General features: G+C 43.6%; 1 protein-coding gene across 1 annotated transcript; it reads left to right on the top strand.

The window, feature by feature from the left end:
* Positions 1-458: 458 nt before the first annotated feature.
* LOC114802598 (transmembrane protein 275-like) lies at positions 459-4,412 on the top strand. Its single transcript, XM_029001639.1, has 2 exons — positions 459-624; positions 3,282-4,412. Exon 2 carries the CDS (start codon positions 3,349-3,351, stop codon positions 3,892-3,894), a length of 546 nt encoding a protein of 181 aa, XP_028857472.1. The 5' UTR covers positions 459-624; positions 3,282-3,348; the 3' UTR covers positions 3,895-4,412.
* Positions 4,413-20,270: the final 15,858 nt, after the last annotated feature.

Raw genomic sequence — 20,270 nt, 5'->3', positions numbered from 1 at the left:
GTCTTTCATGGACAGGCGTCATCCAGCCTTCACCCTGATCCAGGAATCTCCACAAAGTAATAAAGAGATGACGGAGATAAGTGTCCGAAATGAGGAGGGATTAATGGCGTCTGTGAGGAAGAGGCTTTTGTTCATAATCACAGTAAAGTGGAACTCAGTGTCACCGTGAACGTGACACGGTGGCTGTCATTACTGCTGTCCCCGCGGAATAAAGATCTCAACAACCACACACGCGATGCGCAATTACTTCGGCGCTGTTGTACGAGTAATTACACCGTTAATGACTGGTTTGGAGTGCATTTACATTCATTACGTGACGCTATAAGTACGTTTCTGTCTGTCGGTTTTATTTGCTGCTTCGGCTCTAATAAAAATAATAAAAAGTAAGTTCAGCCTCCTGTCGTCATGGCTCCTCTAGTGGCGGAAATAAGTATTACACGTCCGCGCTGAAATAGAGACAGACAGACAGCGGTGAGCGGGGATCGACAGACAGACATCGGGGTTCAGCAAGCAGACAGACAGACAGACAGACAGACAGACAGACAGACATCTGTGAGCGGGGTTCGGCAGACAGACAGTATCTCTGCTCCATCCGGACTCGGCGCGGACGCGGCGGCGCAGCGGGTAAGTTGTTCTGCCTTTTAGTAAAACTAGATATTTTACTGCAATTACCTCGAAGCTCTGATCTTAAAACGGTTTACCGCCTATAAAGCAGAAGACCAGAGTTCAAACCCCACTTACTACCATCCTGGGCGGGACACTTCTCCCTGACTGTCCCTGTCACTACTGGTAAATGCCAGACGTGTAAATGTAAATGTTCAAATGACATTCCCGTTATTCCCGCTATTCTTTCGTCTGTTAAACGCCATTCGGACGTGAAGGTGAGAAATGGAAATGGACTAATCATGCTGCTTTGGGACACACAGGGACACTCATTAAAATCTGCCAGATAAATATATATATTTTTACTGTCTGATATTAAATTATACAAAACCTTTGCAGTTTTAGGCCCGTTCGGATTCACAAAATAATTTATATTTGCTAAATGTCAAAATAATGTGTGAAAGAATTTTTCATTACTTTCTTCAAAGTCAAAAGTTTACATCCACTACACCTTTAAACTATTTGGGGAAGCCCAGATGATGATGTCATGGCTTTGGAAGCATCTGATAGGTTAACTGACACCACTTGAGTTGATTGGAGGCACATCTCTGGATGTATTTAAAGGAACACCTCAACATTCTGCTTCCTTTTGTGATACCCTGGGAAAGTCTAAACAAATCAGCCAAGACATCAGGAAGAGAATTGTGGACCTCCACAAGACTGGTTCATCCTTGGGAGCAATTTCCAGATGCCTGAAGGTGCCACGTTCATCTGTTCAAACAGTTATATGCAAGCATGAACCACATGGTAATGTCCAGCAATCACTCAGGAAGGAGACGGCTCCCGAGTCCAAGAGAAGAAGGTGTTCTGGTGCGGAATGTGCGTATCAACCCTACAACAAAAGCAAAACACCTTGTGCTGGCTGAAGCTGGTAAGAGTGGATCACAGTGAGACGAGTCCTGTACCGACATGCGCTGAAAGGCTACTTAGCGAGGAAAAAGCCATTACTCCAAAAGTGAGGTAAAAAAGACAGATTACACTTCGCAAACACACACAGGGACAAAGACCCTAATTTCTGGAGACATGTCCTGTGGTCTGATGAAACAAAAAGTGAACTGTTTGGTCATAATGACCATTGCCATATTTGGAGGAAAAAGGACTTCAACTGTGAAGTACGGAGGTGGCAGCACCATGTTGTGGGAGTTTTTCTGCAGGAGGGACTGGTGCACTTCACAAAATAGATGGCATCATGAAGAAAGAACACTATGTTGAAATATTGAAGCAGCATCTCAAGACATCAGCCAGGAAATTAAAGCCTGGGCGCAAATGGGTCTTCCAAACGGACAATCAATCAAACTGCAAAATTGGTTTTAAAGTCTTTCAAGGAAAAACAAAGTCAATGTTTTGGAGTGACCATCACAAAGTCCTGACCTCGATCCCATAGAAAATGAAAACAAAGAGCATCCTGAAGGACCCCAGCCACCCTGCACTGTCACTTTTTACTTTCCTGCCATCAGGCAAGAGACTCAGGACAATTCACACATGCACATCACTATTCAGGAACAGTTTCTACCCCAGTGCCATCAGGCTATATAACAAATAGTATGCACTGCACTTAAATTATGCACAATCACTTTCTTATGCAACTTGTATATATTCACCCTTCTGTGACTTATTATTTATTGCTGCTGCACTTTGTCTTCTATGTCTTCTATGTATCATGTTCTATGTTCTGTCTACGTGGGAGAGGTTTTCAAGTAAGAATTTCATTGTGCTCTGTACGCTGTACATATGACAATAAACCTCAACCTCAACCTGGTCAGAGCTGAAAAGACGTGTGAGAGCAAGACTCTGTCAGGAGGAAGCTTGTGGAAGGAAACCCAATCGTTAGTGTCAAGTCATTGTGTTTAAAGGCAATTCTACCAAATACGAAGCAAATATAAGTAAACTTTTGACTTTGAAGAAAGTAATAAAAAAATCTCAAAAATTCTCTCACACGTTATTTTGACATTTTGCAAATATTATTTTGGGAATCCGAACGGGCATAAAACTAAAAGGGTTTTGTATGATTTAATATCAGACAGTAAGAAAAAAAAGTTCGATGTCTTTTTATACAGTCTATGTAAACTGTCTACAATAAAAGTCTACAATTGCACAATTTCATTTATGAGTATGAACAATTTTGCATTGCAGTCAAAGGCCTTAACTGATTTTTTTTCCAGGAGAGGCAGATATTTCTTGTTGGAATATGAAATACTGTAGTTGCCCCTGTCTTATTTCTAGTGTCTGCTTGTTTCTGTGTTCATATTGTCTGCATGTTCTGTGTTCACGGGGCAGTGGTGGCCTAGCGGTTAAAGAAGCGGCCCCATAATCAGAAGGTTGCCGGTTCGAATCCCGATCCGCCAAGGTGCCACTGAGCAAAGCACCGTCCCCACACACTGCTCCTCGGGCGCCTGTCATGGCTGCCCACTGCTCACTCAGGGTGTCGGTTAAATGCAGAGAACAAATTTCACTGTGTGCACCATGTGCTGTGCTGCTGTGTATCACAAGTGACAATCACTTCACCTTCATGTTTTTCCATTTTTGCAATTGTCCAAATATATCAGTGCATCTATAGATTGCGGTGAGAATAAATGCTACTGCATTGCACCTTTCATTTTGCATTTTTCCTGTCTTAGGCACTCCCATCCTGTCAATGTTCCTTGGGTTCTCCTGGAGGACTGTGCTGTGACGGGCGCTGCCAGCATGGTCCTCACCGACAAGACCTCCAGGGCAATGGCCTCCAAGGGGACTCGGAGGAAGCGGGCCCTGCATCCTCAGGGCCTGCCCTCGCCTGCTCTGTGCTGCGCGTGTGGTCTCTGCATTATGTTGGCGGGCATCAATATCACTCTGGTGGGTGCATTTGCCTTTGGTAAGTTTGTGCCCACCAGTAACCCACCAATCATTATTGGCCCTTTACTTTTGCTTGTAGCCTTGTCTTTTTTTGCTGCGTGCTGCGTGTTCAGCCGCCGCCCTCCAGCACACCCGCTGCATGGAAAAGCTGCTGGGGGCGGAGACAGCTGGGGTCTGATGCAAATGGGCAGAGCCACCTTCGAGATGGAGACAAGCGAGCACACCTTGCAAGACACCACGGCCGTGCAGCTCAGCCCCACCAACTCGCTGGGCTCCTCCCGTAAATCCAGCCCCTCTCACCATTCCGAACAGCCCGCCTGTCAGATCAGTGCCGCTGCCGAAGACCAGGAACATGTAGCCATTCATCTGAGTCCGGGACACGACTCCTGTCACATCTAGCTGGCCTCGAATGCCACCCCAACCTTGCTGTAGCAAAGTGGCCCGCGAGGAAATCTTTTGGGGAATCCAGGCAGACAAGTATTTCCCGTAAGGAGTTTTCAACTTTTAAATCGGAATTTTGGGTACTAGGTTTCAAAAGAGCCAGATTAGTATGTGTTAGATTAGAAGAGAGAGGATTAGGTTGCCTGGATTATCTTCAACTTGTGTGGATTTGCTTTACCGTGGTATGAACAGGGCGAGCGTGGTGGAGAGAGGCGATGCTCAGGCCAAAACAGCCCCAGTCACGTAGACGCCACTATTATTCCTCAAGTAATTCATTCTGGAGGAAATGGGGGCATGGTACGTTTTCGGAGAAGGTGCGATATCCTTGTTTCATGCCCACTGCAGTGAGAAGAAATTGGACTGCTGGAGGTGACACTGCTCAGGAGAAAATGACATTATCTGCCTCCAGAATGGATTTCCCAACCAGAGAATATTCTCATGAATCTGCCAAACTGCCTACTGCTGATTATACTGATTGTGCCAATATTCTGTGTTATGATTCTGATTCGTAGATTCTGTTATTTCTATGCATTGTACTCCGTTTCCAAATGGATGCCTTAATGTAAGGAAATCTTTTCAGTCTGCTTATTTGTTTGTCGTTATTAAATCTTTTGTCTTGTATTTATAGTATTTATTGCTACTGGTATCTATGGTCTAATATGTATTTATTTTGTTGATAATTTAGCTGTTAAATATGATTAGAAGCATGGATGTCAGTCGTGTTCAGTGTTTATTTCATTTTTTCTATAACATTTCTGTGGAAAATATTTTTAAAGAGAAACAAAATATTGAAATCAATACGTCATTGTACAAATCTAAATATTAAAAACACGTCATGTAATATGTTTTGTTCTGGGTTCATTTTTTTAAATTATATTTTAATTATATAACAAAAAAGCAATGAAATATACGACATGAAATAACAAAGAGTTATTGTTAGATACAGAGTTTTCATGCTGTATGATGGGAGATTTATGGGGCAGTTTTACATCATCTGTGCTCCTTCCTGATGGACGGAAATGCTGTCGACTGTGATGAAAAATGAAAAAGACGCAGCTGCGTGAAAACCAGTAAAGCTGCAGCGCGCCGGTGGCGTTATCATAGAGCTGCAAATGAATACATACACCAGTGTTTACCCACAATTACAATCTGCAAACACTTCAATAACCGGAGGCATAAAGCAGTCCATCTGAGCGGCCACATAAATCATCTCTGAGCGGAGACAGTCGTGCCGACACCACAAGTGAAATTGTGCTAATGCTTCTTTTCTCTCTGGTGGAACACCTTGACTGCCAGTGTTAATGAGTGTGTAGTTACTGGATGGATTGCTCTGTACCCTGAAGACAGCTATGAGGTGCAGACTGTGTGCACTTCTGTTTGCCAAAGGCTGATGAACATTAATGAAATTAATGAAACACAACCATAAGATAATGATTTATTCTACATAAAAATTTAATGCCAGAGCTCAGCTATACAAATACAGAATTACGGCTAATTAGGTTGTCGTATATAATTCATACTCACGCATTTCCCACTAATCATGTTTATTGCCTCTTTTTTCTGCTCATTAAGTGTACGGTGGTGGGGCTTCGCTTGGCTGTTTAAGGTAAATACTGACTCCGGCGAATAATTCATATGTGCTGTGTTTTTTCCTCACAACAGGTAGACATTTAGCATGATTTAAGGTTCATATTACCCTGAGGAGTGGTGTCCGAGTCCCCACTGATCACCACACTTGCCGCACCTTGTCCCTCACCGGCAGCAGTTAAAAGGCCCGGCGAAACCTGATCCCGAGGCCTGCATTCATACTCGCTGCGCTTTCTATTTGTATGATATGCCACAAAAACAATATGAAAAAATATGTGTTACAGTCTGCACTGACAGCAAATAAATGACTTTACTTCTAAACATGCCCCATTTGCATATTCAGCAGATATGACAAATGACCCTCACAAGCTGCTGTAATTGCCTGTAATAAATTACTGATGCTCGCCGGTGATCCCAGGCGCCCGTTGTTATTTACCCTGCCGCAAAGCAATGATTTGTGTTTTTAATATCACAGAGGGTAGGACTAAGGCTCTAATCGTGAGCAAAAGGTTGTCCTCTCAGAACTGGGGTACAGGAATGCAGTTTATCAGCCATTATCTCAAGTTGTGGTCAGTAGAACATTCAAAAAACATATTTTAGAAACGATATTCTCTTCATGGTGTGTTTATAGTAAATAATTAGGCATTAAAAAGGTTTGATGGTTTTTAATCGCTGTTTTTTATGTGCATTTAGTCGTATTTGTATGGATCAGTAAGGGCATGACAAATACTTTCCGTCTCTGTAGTTCTTATTTTTAACCACTAGAGGGCAGAAAAGCAGCACAATACTTCACCTCCGTCCATTCCAGTAAAGCAAACTCAGTTATTTCATCTGTCTCTCGTCTCTCATCTCTCATCTAACGCAACCAAATAACAGTTCATTAACAGCATTATTACTGTAACGTTAAGCACACACACACACACACACACACACACACACACCCTGCCAGCTGTGGGTGCTCCCAGGTGAAAGGGGGGTGAAATCATCTGTAATGCACACAATCATAAGCAGATATGATCTAAACAAGATGTCCATTACGTCCCCGTAATGTATTTTACGTTGGAGGACATTTCATCGCTGCAGTGTATTAGCATAAGGCCACTATTAAGCCGCAATAGAGCAGGATGTCTGAACAGTGTGGAGCCGTGTGACCTCTACACTTTAGGGCCAAATGAAGCTCTTGATAATATATTGTTTGCTTGAGTATCCAAATGTCATGCAGGTGATGGGGAATGAATAAACCTACAAATCATCCTCACATATCTCAGTGTGTTCATTTTTCAGGTGCAGACTGCTGCTTGTAAAAATACCTTTGTCTTGTCACAATAATCTTAATCTATCTCCTGAAAGGAAGGATGCTGCCAGCTTTTGATAAATGTACAAATGGTCACCAAAAGCTGAATATGACATTATGTTCTGACTGATTGCTCTATTAATTTCTTGCCTCAGTCTGTCCCCCGCCTCCTTTTAATGTGAAACTAGTAATATTTTGTCGCCGATTAGTATAGATACTGGCTGACAGTTGCCTCTGCTCAAGGTATTTCATAGACATAATTCATTCATAAAGCCAGAAATGCGCTCATTTGTCATCCCCATTTTCCTGTCCTCTCCTTTCACAGTCCCCAATTCCTCTGGGTAGGGGTGGGGGGCAGGCGCGCTGAAGTGGGAATTCAGGAGTGGGATGGGGGAGCCGAGAGGGGTGGATAGGTCCAATTCCTGATGTATTAGTTGGCATATGCAAGCAATGAATTATCAAGGCAAAGGAGTCAATTATCCACTCCTAAAAAGGCGGCCCGGGCTAGTGTGGCCTAAGGGGTCCTTCCTGAATTTACAAAATCATTTCATGGGGAGTATGGGGAGAACCATAGGGAGTATGGGTGAGGGGAATAACACACACACACACACACACACACACACACTTGCCTCCTTAGCTAACCAGGGCAGGAGGAACGTTTTCAACTTCTCAGTAATAATCCATTTTTATACACACCTACCTATCTGGCTGATTCGGCTGAGCTGGAATAGTCTGGCCATGACTGGCAGCCATTTTGCCATGTCCCAATTCTCTCCTTGCTTTTCCATCAAATCAAAATGGGGCTCTGATTGACTGCACCCTGCCTAATGGAGTGGATGGCAAATGGAATATCGAGTAGCCTTTTTTTAGGCTCTTTTCCCAGAGTCCCCTGCCACCTTGCCTTGTCATTTTTTTCAGTTATTGGCCTCCATTTTCCCCTTCTATTTTTTTAATGCAGGCCAAGTGGTGGTGGCAGTGGTGTAATGCCAGCCAACTTGCTGGTGGGTCTGTGTGTGTGTGTGTGTGTGTGTGGGTGTGCGACTGGCCCCTCTGCTGACTGACGTGGCTGACACTTAAGGAAATGAGGTCATTAGACAGTATTACAGGGGGTTTTGATAGCTCTGTAATGGGTTTTAATGCCGGAATTTAACATGGGAGCCCACCGGGGACAGGCTTGATGCACGGGCAGACAGGTCTTCACACTCCGTATAAAGAGGAGAGGTCTCCTGGGCTGGGAAATGTGTGCGCTGCAGGGAGAGAGAGAAGGAGAGGACAAGGCTCTAAAAATAAAGCCGGGTGGCTGCTGATCCTACGCCATGCCGCCTGGACACACCATCTTCCAGCGAGGTGCCTGACCCGATTCCTCTGACCGGCTGCACCTCGCCTCTTAATGCTGATGGCTTTTGTGCCTTTTTGTCTTCAGAATATTACTTCTTTGTAATATTCTGAGGCAAATGTCCTCTAAATCTCCTCTCTCTCTCAGCCAACAAAGTTCTTAAATGTTGCTGCAGGCCTCTGGCTGAGTGGGTACGATGTATGAAGACCGTGTGTCGCCTGGTGTGATGCCGGAACCGTGTGAAAATAAGTCATGAATCGGATGAAGAAGGGGCATGGAGGAGGCTTGTGCAACCTAAGTACCCTTTTCATATACCATAACCATTTTCTAAGTTGTGTTTTAAAGCTTTTAACTTTCACAATTGGATTAGAAATGGAAGTCTGAGCAGAAACACTTAAGTAATAAGACACTGTAATAAAAGTGCTTGAATAGGTTGCTTTCAGATTAAAAGTAAAAACAGAAGGAAAGATAGAAATGAAAACAAAAGAACGAATTTAAGACTCGGCAGCGGTATGAGGATGAGGATATTGTTTAAAGCAGAGCATGGTTTAACTCTGAACAAACCCGGCATGCAGCCAGTAGCTTTCAGAGGAGAAACAGGCGCACAGAATCTCCTACGATTCTCTAAAATGAAATAAATAAATACAAAGAAATCAAGCAATGACCCTTTTTAATGACTTTCATAAATCTGAAATGACGGGCTTACGGGCAGATCGGTGGCAGGTGTGGACGGCTGGAGTGGAGGTCTGGTAGAGTTCACACCCAATTTCTGCTGCCAGAGACACGTTTGGTAGCGAAACCACTGTCCCCACAGTCGCCTGGCGCAGATAAATCATTCCATGTCTAACAATACAAGCCATGCCATAAAATGCCTGTGTTAAAGGAGACATCCTTACCTCCGGGCAACTGCATATCACAAGAGGCCAACATAAAACTCCCGGTAAAAATAAAGCACAGTTATACCGAGAACAAGTGTGACTGCCTATGAGACAAATGAGGGCAGATTATTGGAGAAAGAAATTCTGCTTGTTTGGCTTCTGATGAAAATGACCAAATTATCTTTTAATAAGAACAAACAATAACATTACAATACATCATGTCACATATTTTTGGTGAATAGGTACAGTATGTGTGTGTACACACACACACGCATTTAGCACAGCACATAAATAGTCTTCAGCTCAATATGTGTCATCATTATACAGAAAATATGACACATAGAGATGTAATTGCAATAAAAAATATCTGAAAGGCCTGAAATAAGACTATTGTATTTAGTAGACTACATAGTAGTAGTATAGTATAGTAGAATATACATACTTACCATTAATTAAAATGGGATATATATATATGTGTACACACACACACACACACACACACACACACACACACACACACACACACACACACACACACACACACACACATATATATATATATATATATATATATATATATATATATATATATATATATATATATATATATATATATATATATATATATATATATATATATATATATATATTCGATTTTCAATAGCCTACTAAATACAATAGTCTACATTTACTTCAGGCCTTTCAGATATCTTTAGTTACATTTACACTGACCTTGATATTGACATGTGGGTATTAATAAAAAAGATGTTTTTAAAAATCACATTGTCACACTTTTAGCATTACAAAAAACGAATTTGTTCTCGTTGTTGCCAAACGAGTTATTCTGAGAATGTTGCAGCTGATTTCTTCCCAAAGCTGGAGGAAAAGGCAGCGCTGTTCTGTGTTTCCTAGGCTTAGACTGACTGGACAGTCAGGCACACGGCTGAAAACAATGCACCTGTGATGCCGATTATGGCAATTTTAGTGCATGAATGGTTCATCCGGAGGTTCACATTTAGAAGAGATTTATGTCAAATGCCTCCATTCTGCATTCATCCATTTGTCTCAGGTCTGATGTTTTTCCTCGACTATTGAACGGCAGATGGGATTTGTTTGTTAATCCATTTGCCTCTCGTCTTGTACTGTGCGCACAAAGCCCGAGAGCGAGAGGGAAGGAGAAACCCACACGCACTCTGGCATGGAGAAGGTGTGCCCGATGGCGGCGGAGGGTTTAACTGACAGGTAAATTGCAAGTTAAGTGGAGAACACAGCCTTTTAACAAGAGTCTTCAGGCTCCTGAAAATCCTCCTTACTCTCTAATCTGAATACAAAAGGCAGGGGCGGGGTGGATTAAATTTGACCCCTGAATGCGGTGTTTGTTGCAGCCGAGGGCCCGCTTTAGCCGGGATGAGGGAACCAGGTTTACATTTCCCATTGTGCCGCGCGGCGGTGCCGTTTAAAGACAACAGCCCACAATGAAGTCTCTTCACTCGCTAATTTTGCACAGGGACAAAAGAAAACCTTGAGATGTTCACAGTCCCCCCGAAAGAGGCAGCCGGAGGCAGTTCAGATTCTAAAGGGCTGTTTATTTAATTTCAGATGAAATGGCAGAACACGGCACCATTATCGCGGTGCTGGAGTGAAAGCGGAGCCGGGCCGGGGCGAGGCAGGCAGCAGCAGAACCCGGAGAGAAAGGCGCTTTTGGCTGTCAACATGTTAGAGGCTTAGAGTCAGACCTATCCGGGCTCAGGAGAGAGAAGTCGGGTGTTAGGAAGCCAGAATGACTGGTGATAGAAGGTGTTTGCGGCTCAAGTCGAGGGGAATTGTCTTCGCCCACAGGATGAAACAGGCTCTAATTGATTCTGTGAAGTTTCCCATCATGCACCGCGATTACAGGTAATCACGTTCGTGACAAAGAGACGCGCAGAACGGGTGTGTGTGTGTGTCAGGTGAGTTAGTGCACGGTTTGACTTTCTGCATTTAAATGTAGAGGAGTCCCTGCCAACAGGTGCAAACCTGAGTGGCACAGAACCGGCGCGGCACCGGCCTTCCCATGGAGAGGAGGCTGGAGCAGAGACACGGCCCTCGGACCGAGAGAATTAGATTGCATATCCTCAGCTAAGCTGTCATGCAGCTGGCTGTAAATGGCTTGTTTAGCGGCGGAGGCCAATCTGGGAGTTGGGCGAGCCGTAATTCAGGGCTATCGATTGGACCTGGCCGTCGGTGCCCCCCAGCCTTCGCTCCCCTGGCCCCTGATCCTGTAAAGTAATAACCAAACTGGTGTCAAGGCAGTAATTATCATTGATCTTCAGCAACTGTGACAAGCCAACCAGGGCCTGCGTGTGATTCATGCCCTCCGAAGGGCTCAGACACATACAGCAGTGTGTTGGGGGGGCACCTGCCTTCCCAGAATCCACCAGTCCTCCTGGCCAATCAACCTGTCTCAATGTCACATGGCCGAGGCAGTCTGTCTTACTCTGTGTGTTTTAATGTCAGGCTGTTATTAGCCCCTGACAGACTTCCTGCACCCAGATGACAAACACCCTGTGGGGGAACACTGGCTCATTTCAACAGCATGTTTCTTCCATGTTCTGGACTCATAAAACTTGAACTTTCTCTGATGACTGCATAGCGCTTTTTATCCCCTCTTCTCCCACTTGAACATGGTGAGTGATGCACTGTGTAGGTGCAGCTCTAGACCCTTCATCTTGGAACAAGGCTGTTCAGGTAAACCCAAGGAGAGCCACTTCTTGTCTTGTCACCCACTTCCAGTGTTGCACTTGCTCCGCCAGTTGAACAGATTTAATTTTCTCTGTGACCTCCACGCTTCACACAGGACTTCCTGTCCACACCTGTGGGTGAAGTGTCCAGAAATGATAACATCATAACTTTCATTCATTTCATCATTACATAAATGAATGCAGTAATAAGCGTGATTTGTCGTATTTTAATAGGCAGTCACAGAGCAGTCGTATGTTATGTATTCAGAAGAGAAATGCAGGAATATGAAATACATCCCATTTGAAAAAGTAAGGATAGCAGGAGAGAACAATTTTTAAAATAATATTTTAGATTATGTAGATTAAAAGAAAACTTCTTCCAATCCAACTTTACCTATAAAGCGCTTTAAAATAAACACAGGACCACAGGACCATGGGCTCTTAAAAAACATGGATAAAATCTTAAAAACTGCCCGCATTTGATTTCTTTATTCAGAATATGAAAATTTCTGACGGCAGAAATGAGACTTTTATGACTGTATGAAATTAGAATGTTTCAAGTTACAACATGCCCAGATTTACCAGAGAGAGAGAGAGAGAGAGAAACCAGAATCCTAAAATGGCAGGCTAAAAACAATGAAATGTCCCTTCAAAAACCTATATTTTAAATAGTATTCTGAGTGATTTATTTTAACATGTCTCTATGGAAATGTCTGATCTACGTGCTAAAAAACTGTAATGTTTTTTCTTAAAGCGATTTTTTAAAACTAATGGCTTGGTTATGCCTTATGTTCATAAGTGATGCTCTGAAGATGGGGAAAGAGGTGTGAGTATGCAGCCATGCCCGCAGTCTCCCTGCCTTCTCGTTAATGAATCTGATTGATACTCCATCACCTCCCCAACCTTTGCTGCTCTGGTGGCAAGAAAAAGGAAAAGGAGAAGAGGTGGAGCAGGAGGAAGAGATGGAGGCAGGCAGGCAATCAGTTTTCTCTTTCCAACCGTCGGAATAGGAGACGTGTCACCTGCAGACGGAACCCCATTTCCTCTGATTAAGTCCTCCAAAAATATTCCATTTGTCAGTGTCACGGCCCCCAAAGTGCTGCCACCGGCAGCTAGTCATCCATGTCTGTTGACTATGACGCTCGCCAATTTACATCAGCTCCTGACAACATCATCTCCCCTGCTAATGTTCTTCAGGCTTCGCCTCTCCCCCTTGCTCGCCCTCTCAGTCCCCCACATTCGCTCTAGCCTATTTTTCTCTGATTTGCCCTCATTGCAAGGTTGGCTGCAGTTGTGCTGGAAAAAATGAGCGAGAAGCGAGATAAGACAGCTGGCCGGCTGCCTTTGTCATTGCTGCTGCAAATGTCATTTTCCTTTTGTTTCCTCTGCCACGGTAAACTTTTTCCTCTCAGGACAGATGCAAAGACAGCTCCTCTCACGCATGCCTTCTTTCTAGCAGTAATAAATAGTATTATATTTTAAAATAGATGAACATGTCCTATAGCTATTGTTGAAATCCTACTTTTAAAGTTGATTCTGATTTGAAGTAATACATTGATTTCTATGCAGATTTTACTTGCTGGGGAAAGCACCTGATTTCACCGGCAGCACCACATCGTGTAAAGCATGCATGTGGGGGAAAATAAAAAATTGAAAGTAACACCTCTATCCGTGGAGTGAAAAGAGTGAAAAAAGTCACAATCCATAAGAAATATTTAAAATGATCATATGAATTTTCCTGAGAAGTCGAGGGAACAGCAGGGCTAAAAATCAGTAGGACGGAACCCGAGGGAGGATGAGGCTTTGTGTGTAGTCACTGCTCAGCGTTTCCTCTCTCCGCACCCGCTGTCTCACTGCCTGCTCCCTAACTAAACTTTACTCCTCTGGCTCCTGGAACTGCTCATTAGCATCTCATTAGCATCTCCTAAGCACCCAGCGAACTTTCCCCCTTCACTCTTGCGCTCGTTTGACATTAGAACAAAAGGAACATTCCACACGAGGGGGAGACGTGCTGCTCCGACTTACACCGGCACATGAGCAGCAAATTTCCATCCCATAATACAAAATGTACCCCCTTTTTACTCAGAAAGCACAAACCTCGGAAATGTTGGAGTGTAAAATGCAGGGTTGGTCAGTGACTTTGACTCCATTAGTATGCCGCATCTTCACCGGGCCTCGGCTGGCAGGCTTCCGGAAGAAAAGGAACCTTTTTTCGATCATTTTCGCAATCATTATTTTAAAGCAGCCCATTTTGCGTGCTTGCAAACCAAGGCCCCGAGAGAGAGGAAGACACAGAGCAGAAGCTCGCCTTCTCCATCTCTCACTGTCCCCAACTTGGAAATGAGGAGGAAAAAAAGTGTTTAGACATTATTAGGAGTCTATTACAAGCGGGAAAAGCGGCGGCCGGCCTCCCCCGCCTCCCCCGCCTCCCGCTCCTGACAGGTAGTGGCGCGCTGTCTTGATGACTAGACTCAATCACCTGTGACAGTTTTGATTTGATGTCACTTTTGGCGGCCCTCTATTTGTTTGAGCAGTTAAGAGGTAATTGTGTGACATCCGAGAGGGGAAACACTTGCTTCGGAGAGCGCGGCGTGGCCGATGAACCGAGGGACGAGTTGGAGGTGTGCGCCGGTTATTAATGACAGCTATTTTCCCCAAACATCCACTGATTGTGTGGAGGGAGTGGAGCAGGGGGTAGAGCAGGGGAGGCGATGAGCCCCTTTGCCCTGGGGTAGTGCACCGTACCGTGCTCTCTGCACCACTCCCCCATTCGACACATTTTCAGGACCTATGTGCCTCTACACATTTTGTCACATTAATTACTTTTCCAACATTAAAAAACAGTATTCCAGGCATGGATGTGGCATAAATGGACTAATTGCAGAAGTGAGTGAGTGAGTGAGTGAGTGAGCGAGTGAGTGAGTGAGCGATCCATATCAGAAGTACACACACTGACCAGCTGGCTCTGAAATGGAAATGTTCTGAACTTTTACTGAAAAACACTTTATTATGCAGTGATTCCAATTTTGACTTAACCCAAATATGAGGAGCGTTCCTGACTCGTCTTCTGCTTGCCAACATAGACACAGGACTGATCCAAAGTATGCAGTAATTCTGATAAGAATGACCACCATTGTGAAAGTCCATTCATTATACATTATACTTCCAAGTCCTCCGTTTTCCAGCGGCTGGGAACACCAGCGATAATCTCCAATCCTCCTTTTCTTCCAAAAAAAAAAAGAAATCTGGGCACAATGGCGGGAATCTGCGAACGAGCTCTTCGCCTGCCCGTGCTGGCCTGTACGGTGAGGAGTGGCGAGGAGGCGCAGCACCCGTGGGACCCCATCGTCCCGCATCTGCACCCTGTCTGCAGTTCAATAAGTCGCTCCAAAACTGCTTGTGAATAACAAAGGGCACTTTTTTGCTCCCCTGCACGTTGGTCTGATCCGTTTGTTTGTTATCTCAATCCTGGATTTAGGGAGATACAAAGCTGATTAGACAACAAAAGCATATGGGAAGATAAAGGACACTTAGGTAATGGGTTTAGACAGCCTCTTTAGCACGCTAAACTCATCCTCTTTCTTTCGGCTCCCGATGCATTTGTTATTTTGTTCTCTCTGAGAAAAATGCAGGAAAAGAAGAGGCTTTGGATTGCACTCTGGTGAGTGAGTGCCTACGCGGTAAAACAACTGCAGTAAAGTGCTCCTGCATGCACTTTGCCTGCTGGCGCTGCACAGTCCTCTGCATAGACACCGTTGAGTGAAATGGCTGTAGTGAAAATAGGACATTTTTCTTTTTATTTGTGGAAAGAGAAATGTAGGACAGGTTGATATAGAAATAAAGGGTGCACGTCTCCAAAAACTTGTTTGTCTTTTGTATGGATTAGACTGGACAGATTATATTACTGGAAAAGGCCAGTAAACATGAAGAAAGACTTTCTCACCCTGGTGAACGGCACTAATGGCAATCCCCAGGCTTAGGCGCCACTCAGATCATAATACCCAGCAGAGGTCAGCAAGCGTGGCGGGACCCGGCACAACATATTTACCCTCCTCCCGCCACTCGCCCATATATGGAAATAACCCCCGAGAAAGGTGCTTACTTAGGCGAGATAAAGAGCCCGATGAGAAGGAGCGGACGCGGATTAGGGAACGGAGACGATTACAACCCAAAAAAAGGGAGGTGACAGTGGCGGAGGTGCGGTGGGAGTGGTGGTGGTGCAAGGGGGGCTGTTTGGAGGAGGAGGGAGGGTGTTTGGGGGCGTGAGTTGAAGTCTGGGCTGGCTGGATATGGAGGAATATTAATCTGGGTTTAGTGCAAGCAGGACCCCACAAACGGCTCAAGCAAACAGAGCTTAGAGAAGGCCAAGCCTCGGAGAAAGTCCTAAATCTTCACATTAGCTCCCCGCATTTCTTCTGCTGAACCCGTAAGCTCTTTTTCTAAAGGACAGCACAAACAAACCACAAACCCCCAACACTACCCCTCACCAGTCTGCACCTCCCCTCTCACACTCCCACACTCACTAAAAATCAAGACGGATTTAAGAATCCAGATTGCTGAAATTTTATAAATCGAAGGCCCAAGTGGATAGAGGGAGATTAAACGGCTGCCCCCCTTAAAGCTACAGGATGCCCCGGAATTGTATCTCGCTTTCAGCGGTGTGCCCTACTTCTGGAAGGAGTCTGTCAAGAAAGACGACATTCGAGGTGGAAAGGCAGGCCAGATAACACAGCTCAAGCAGGCTTTCTAACCCTTCTTCAGTCCATTCACTTGGTCTGGCCACCAAGTAGCACATATCTGTGACCACCTCCATGTTCAAACTCTTGCAATGGAACTTCCATTCTTGCATGTAGCACATCATGCTTGTACATCTGTCAAATACAAATGTCTGAATTCACTTAAATGCAACTTATTTTTGCATAAACAGCGCATGTATAATGAAACATGGCATCCATTAAAAATGTAACAACAATGCAGAATTATAGAAAACCATTTTCATTCTCATCTAAAGGCAAAAAAAAAATGTTTTTTTCCGGTTTGTGCCGAGTAGGAATATGGCAGTCCGTTAATAAATAAAATAAAATTATAAATACTTTGATAACACATGAAGTGTCCAGGTATAAAATGCTTTTTTCCGGTTTGTGCCGAGTAGGAATATGTCAGTCCGTTAATAAATAAAATAAAAGAATAAATACTTTGATAACACATGAAGTGTCCAGGTATAAAATGTTTTTTTCCGGTTTGTGCCGAGTAGGAATATGGCAGTCCGTTAATAAATAAAATAAAAGAATAAATACTTTGATAACACCTGAAGTGTCCAGGTATAAAATGCTTTTTTCCGGTTTGTGCCGAGTAGGAATATGTCAGTCCGTTAATAAATAAAATAAAAGAATAAATACTTTGATAACACCTGAAGTGTCCAGGAATAAAATGCTTTTTTCCGGTTTGTGCCGAGTAGGAATATGTCAGTCCGTTAATAAATAAAATAAAAGAATAAATACTTTGATAACACCTGAAGTGTCCAGGTATAAAATGCTTTTTTCCGGTTTGTGCCGAGTAGGAATATGTCAGTCCGTTAATAAATAAAATAAAAGAATAAATACTTTGATAACACCTGAAGTGTCCAGGTATAAAATGCTTTTTTCCGGTTTGTGCCGAGTAGGAATATGTCAGTCCGTTAATAAATAAAATAAAAGAATAAATACTTTGATAACACCTGAAGTGTCCAGGAATAAAATACTTTTTTCCGGTTTATGCCGAGTAGGAATATGGCAGTCTGTTAATAAATAAAATAAAAGAATAAATACTTTGATAACACCTGAAGTGTCCAGGAATAAAATACTTTTTTCCGGTTTATGCCGAGTAGGAATATGGCAGTCTGTTAATAAATAAAATAAAAGAATAAATACTTTGATAACACCTGAAGTGTCCAGGTATAAAATGCTTTTTTCCGGTTTGTGCCGAGTAGGAATAAGGCAGTCTGTTAATAAATAAAATAAAAGAATAAATACTTTGATAACACCTGAAGTGTCCAGGTATAAAATGCTTTTTTCCGCTTTATGCCGAGTAGGAATATGGCAGTCCGTTAATAAATAAAATAAAAGAATAAATACTTTGATAACACCTGAAGTGTCCAGGTATAAAATGCTTTTTTCCGGTTTGTGCCGAGTAGGAATAAGGCAGTCCGTTAATAAATAAAATAAAAGAATAAATACTTTGATAACACCTGAAGTGTCCAGGTATAAAATGCTTTTTTCCGGTTTGTGCTGAGTGGCAGTCTGTTAATCGGGGGGTGTGTTGGGGCGATTTTTTATATCCGGCCCTGGCAGGCTGCTGGTATCACACCATCAGCCAGGTAGACTGTGGGGCGGTGGTGTGTCGGGGGTGGAGGGGAATGCTCCACAACCTCATCCCGTCACCTGCAGTCTCCAGGCAGGGTGGAAAGCTCTCTTCCTGCAGAGTTTCATTAACCTGACTGCATGTCCCAAAACCCTGGTATTAGAGTTAATCAAACAGAAAGCACCATGCAAGCCTCAGTCTTTACTCTCACCTGGGGAGGCTCAGTGAGAATCTTCACCAGATGCAGGACCCACTCCTCCACGCTTTATTTCACCAGATTACAGAGGCCTCACCTTACCTGGTTAAATAAGCCTTTAATTGTTGCCAGTTGTTAATATTTATTACTGTAAAATGGCCCATGCTGAGCTGCCAGTAAACAGGGGCTGGATGGAGAGAGACTTCTGATGAAATGGACACGCCACTCAAATCAGATCATAATACACCCCCCCCAAAAAGATGTCTCTATCAGTTAAATTAATTTAACGTAGGTTAATGAATAGATAATTAAGGATTATGTTTAATTGACGTGATTTTAAATGTTAATGATATAAAGAAATACATTTATAACTACATTTATAAGGGCAAGAAAAAAAAACACCACAAAAAACATAGACTTAAGGCAATATGCATAAAATACTAAGATGTGGAACTCACAGTGGGATATTTCCTTATTTTCAGGTAGAACTTATCCAAGAAATAAACATGCAAATGAAATACAATTATACGGTCTTCCTCAAGCAGGCAATCTAATTAATTTCAGTTGACCCACTGTCATTTGGTTACTTAAGAGTGTGTCCAATACTTTTATTGGTGGCGCTAATACATCAGTAGGGTGGAAGTGATTTAAACATCAAACAGCCCTCTAAAGGGTTTTTGCCTACATGGAAATGGCCTCTAACTTTCTTGCCATTCGCTATTTGTGGGTGAGACTAATGTGATAATATTTCATTCGACCTGAAAAATCGGAAACTTTGCTATTAATTCAGGAAATAATTTATGCCCTTATGAAAGCACTTGATACAAACCTTGCTGCTGAAGTGCTGAAGAAAAATACCAGCGCTGAATGCCCTGATAAACAGGTAACATATTATATTTACCTGTGTGTCAAGAGACAAATTTCAATAGAAAATTCCCTGACGGCCCCTACGCTGCACTTAACACTGTTCTTATTGTGCAGTACGGAAGGTGCTGCCTGTGGCGTCTGAATAGGTCTTTAGGGATGTTGTAGGAGCGGCTGCATCAAAGCTGCTTCCACAATCTGCGGCTGCATTATCTGTGTGGCAACAGAACAAGAGCTTTTCAAACCCGAATGAAGTGGCATACCTCTCTTCTGTCGGCGGCATCGCCGCAATAACAGCCTGAATTATTGCCGCGGTGGTGCTGATACCTGGCTTGCCTCTGTTTCCCACGCAGGGGGCTGGACAAACAGCTGATGCCCCTGCTGCGACTGCCCTTCAGATGGAGCCCTGAGGCTAAGCAGCCGCCTCTGGCCAACGGCTCACTGCTCACACAGCCCTCATCAGCAGAGCAGCTTCAGCAGATCAATCTTACCCTGACACTTCATTTAGACTGAATTAATTTGGAATTAGGGCCCATTATGGCTATTGGCAGGCCCTGACAGTCCCAAAACGCGAGCAGTTATCCACTCTCCTGGGAGAGAGCCCTATCTGAATAGACCAGATAAGGCTTTTTTTCAAGCTCTGCCACAAAGCTGAATAAGTTATTTGATTTTTTCCCCCATTCAACACAGTCATCATTATTTTTAATCAACTAAAGGAATGCGTAAGGATTTTTTCTGCTTCATTCTTTTCAGACAAGAAAGATATCAAAGCTCATTGTAGCGGCAGTATCAATGCTCTTAACCTGTCTGGGTGGCAGTCATGGAGCACAGCCAGTGCCAAGTCCCGTCCAGTGTGAAATTATGAATATATTCAGGTATCTGTACAATCTGTCGGACTGTATAGTGTAGAAGAGTATAGAACTGTGCTGGGTAAGTGGTGGCTGTATCGGGGTCAGCGTGAGATGTTTGTACCACAAGAGGTCCAAACGGTGGTGGTCTGAAAGCCACTGGGAATGCGAGGGTCATTTCACCCCTCCGAGACGTGTTTGACACCAGCCTGCCAAATACTGAGTGCTTACCGCGGAGAGTGAAGAGCAAGTTTACGGGCCTAGAGACATGG

The sequence above is a fragment of the Denticeps clupeoides genome, chromosome 13 (genome assembly GCF_900700375.1).
Source record: "Denticeps clupeoides chromosome 13, fDenClu1.1, whole genome shotgun sequence".
NCBI classification, from domain to species: domain Eukaryota; kingdom Metazoa; phylum Chordata; class Actinopteri; order Clupeiformes; family Denticipitidae; genus Denticeps; species Denticeps clupeoides.
The sequence above is the reverse complement of the archived record's forward strand: the minus strand, read 5'-3'. Positions and strand labels throughout refer to the sequence as shown.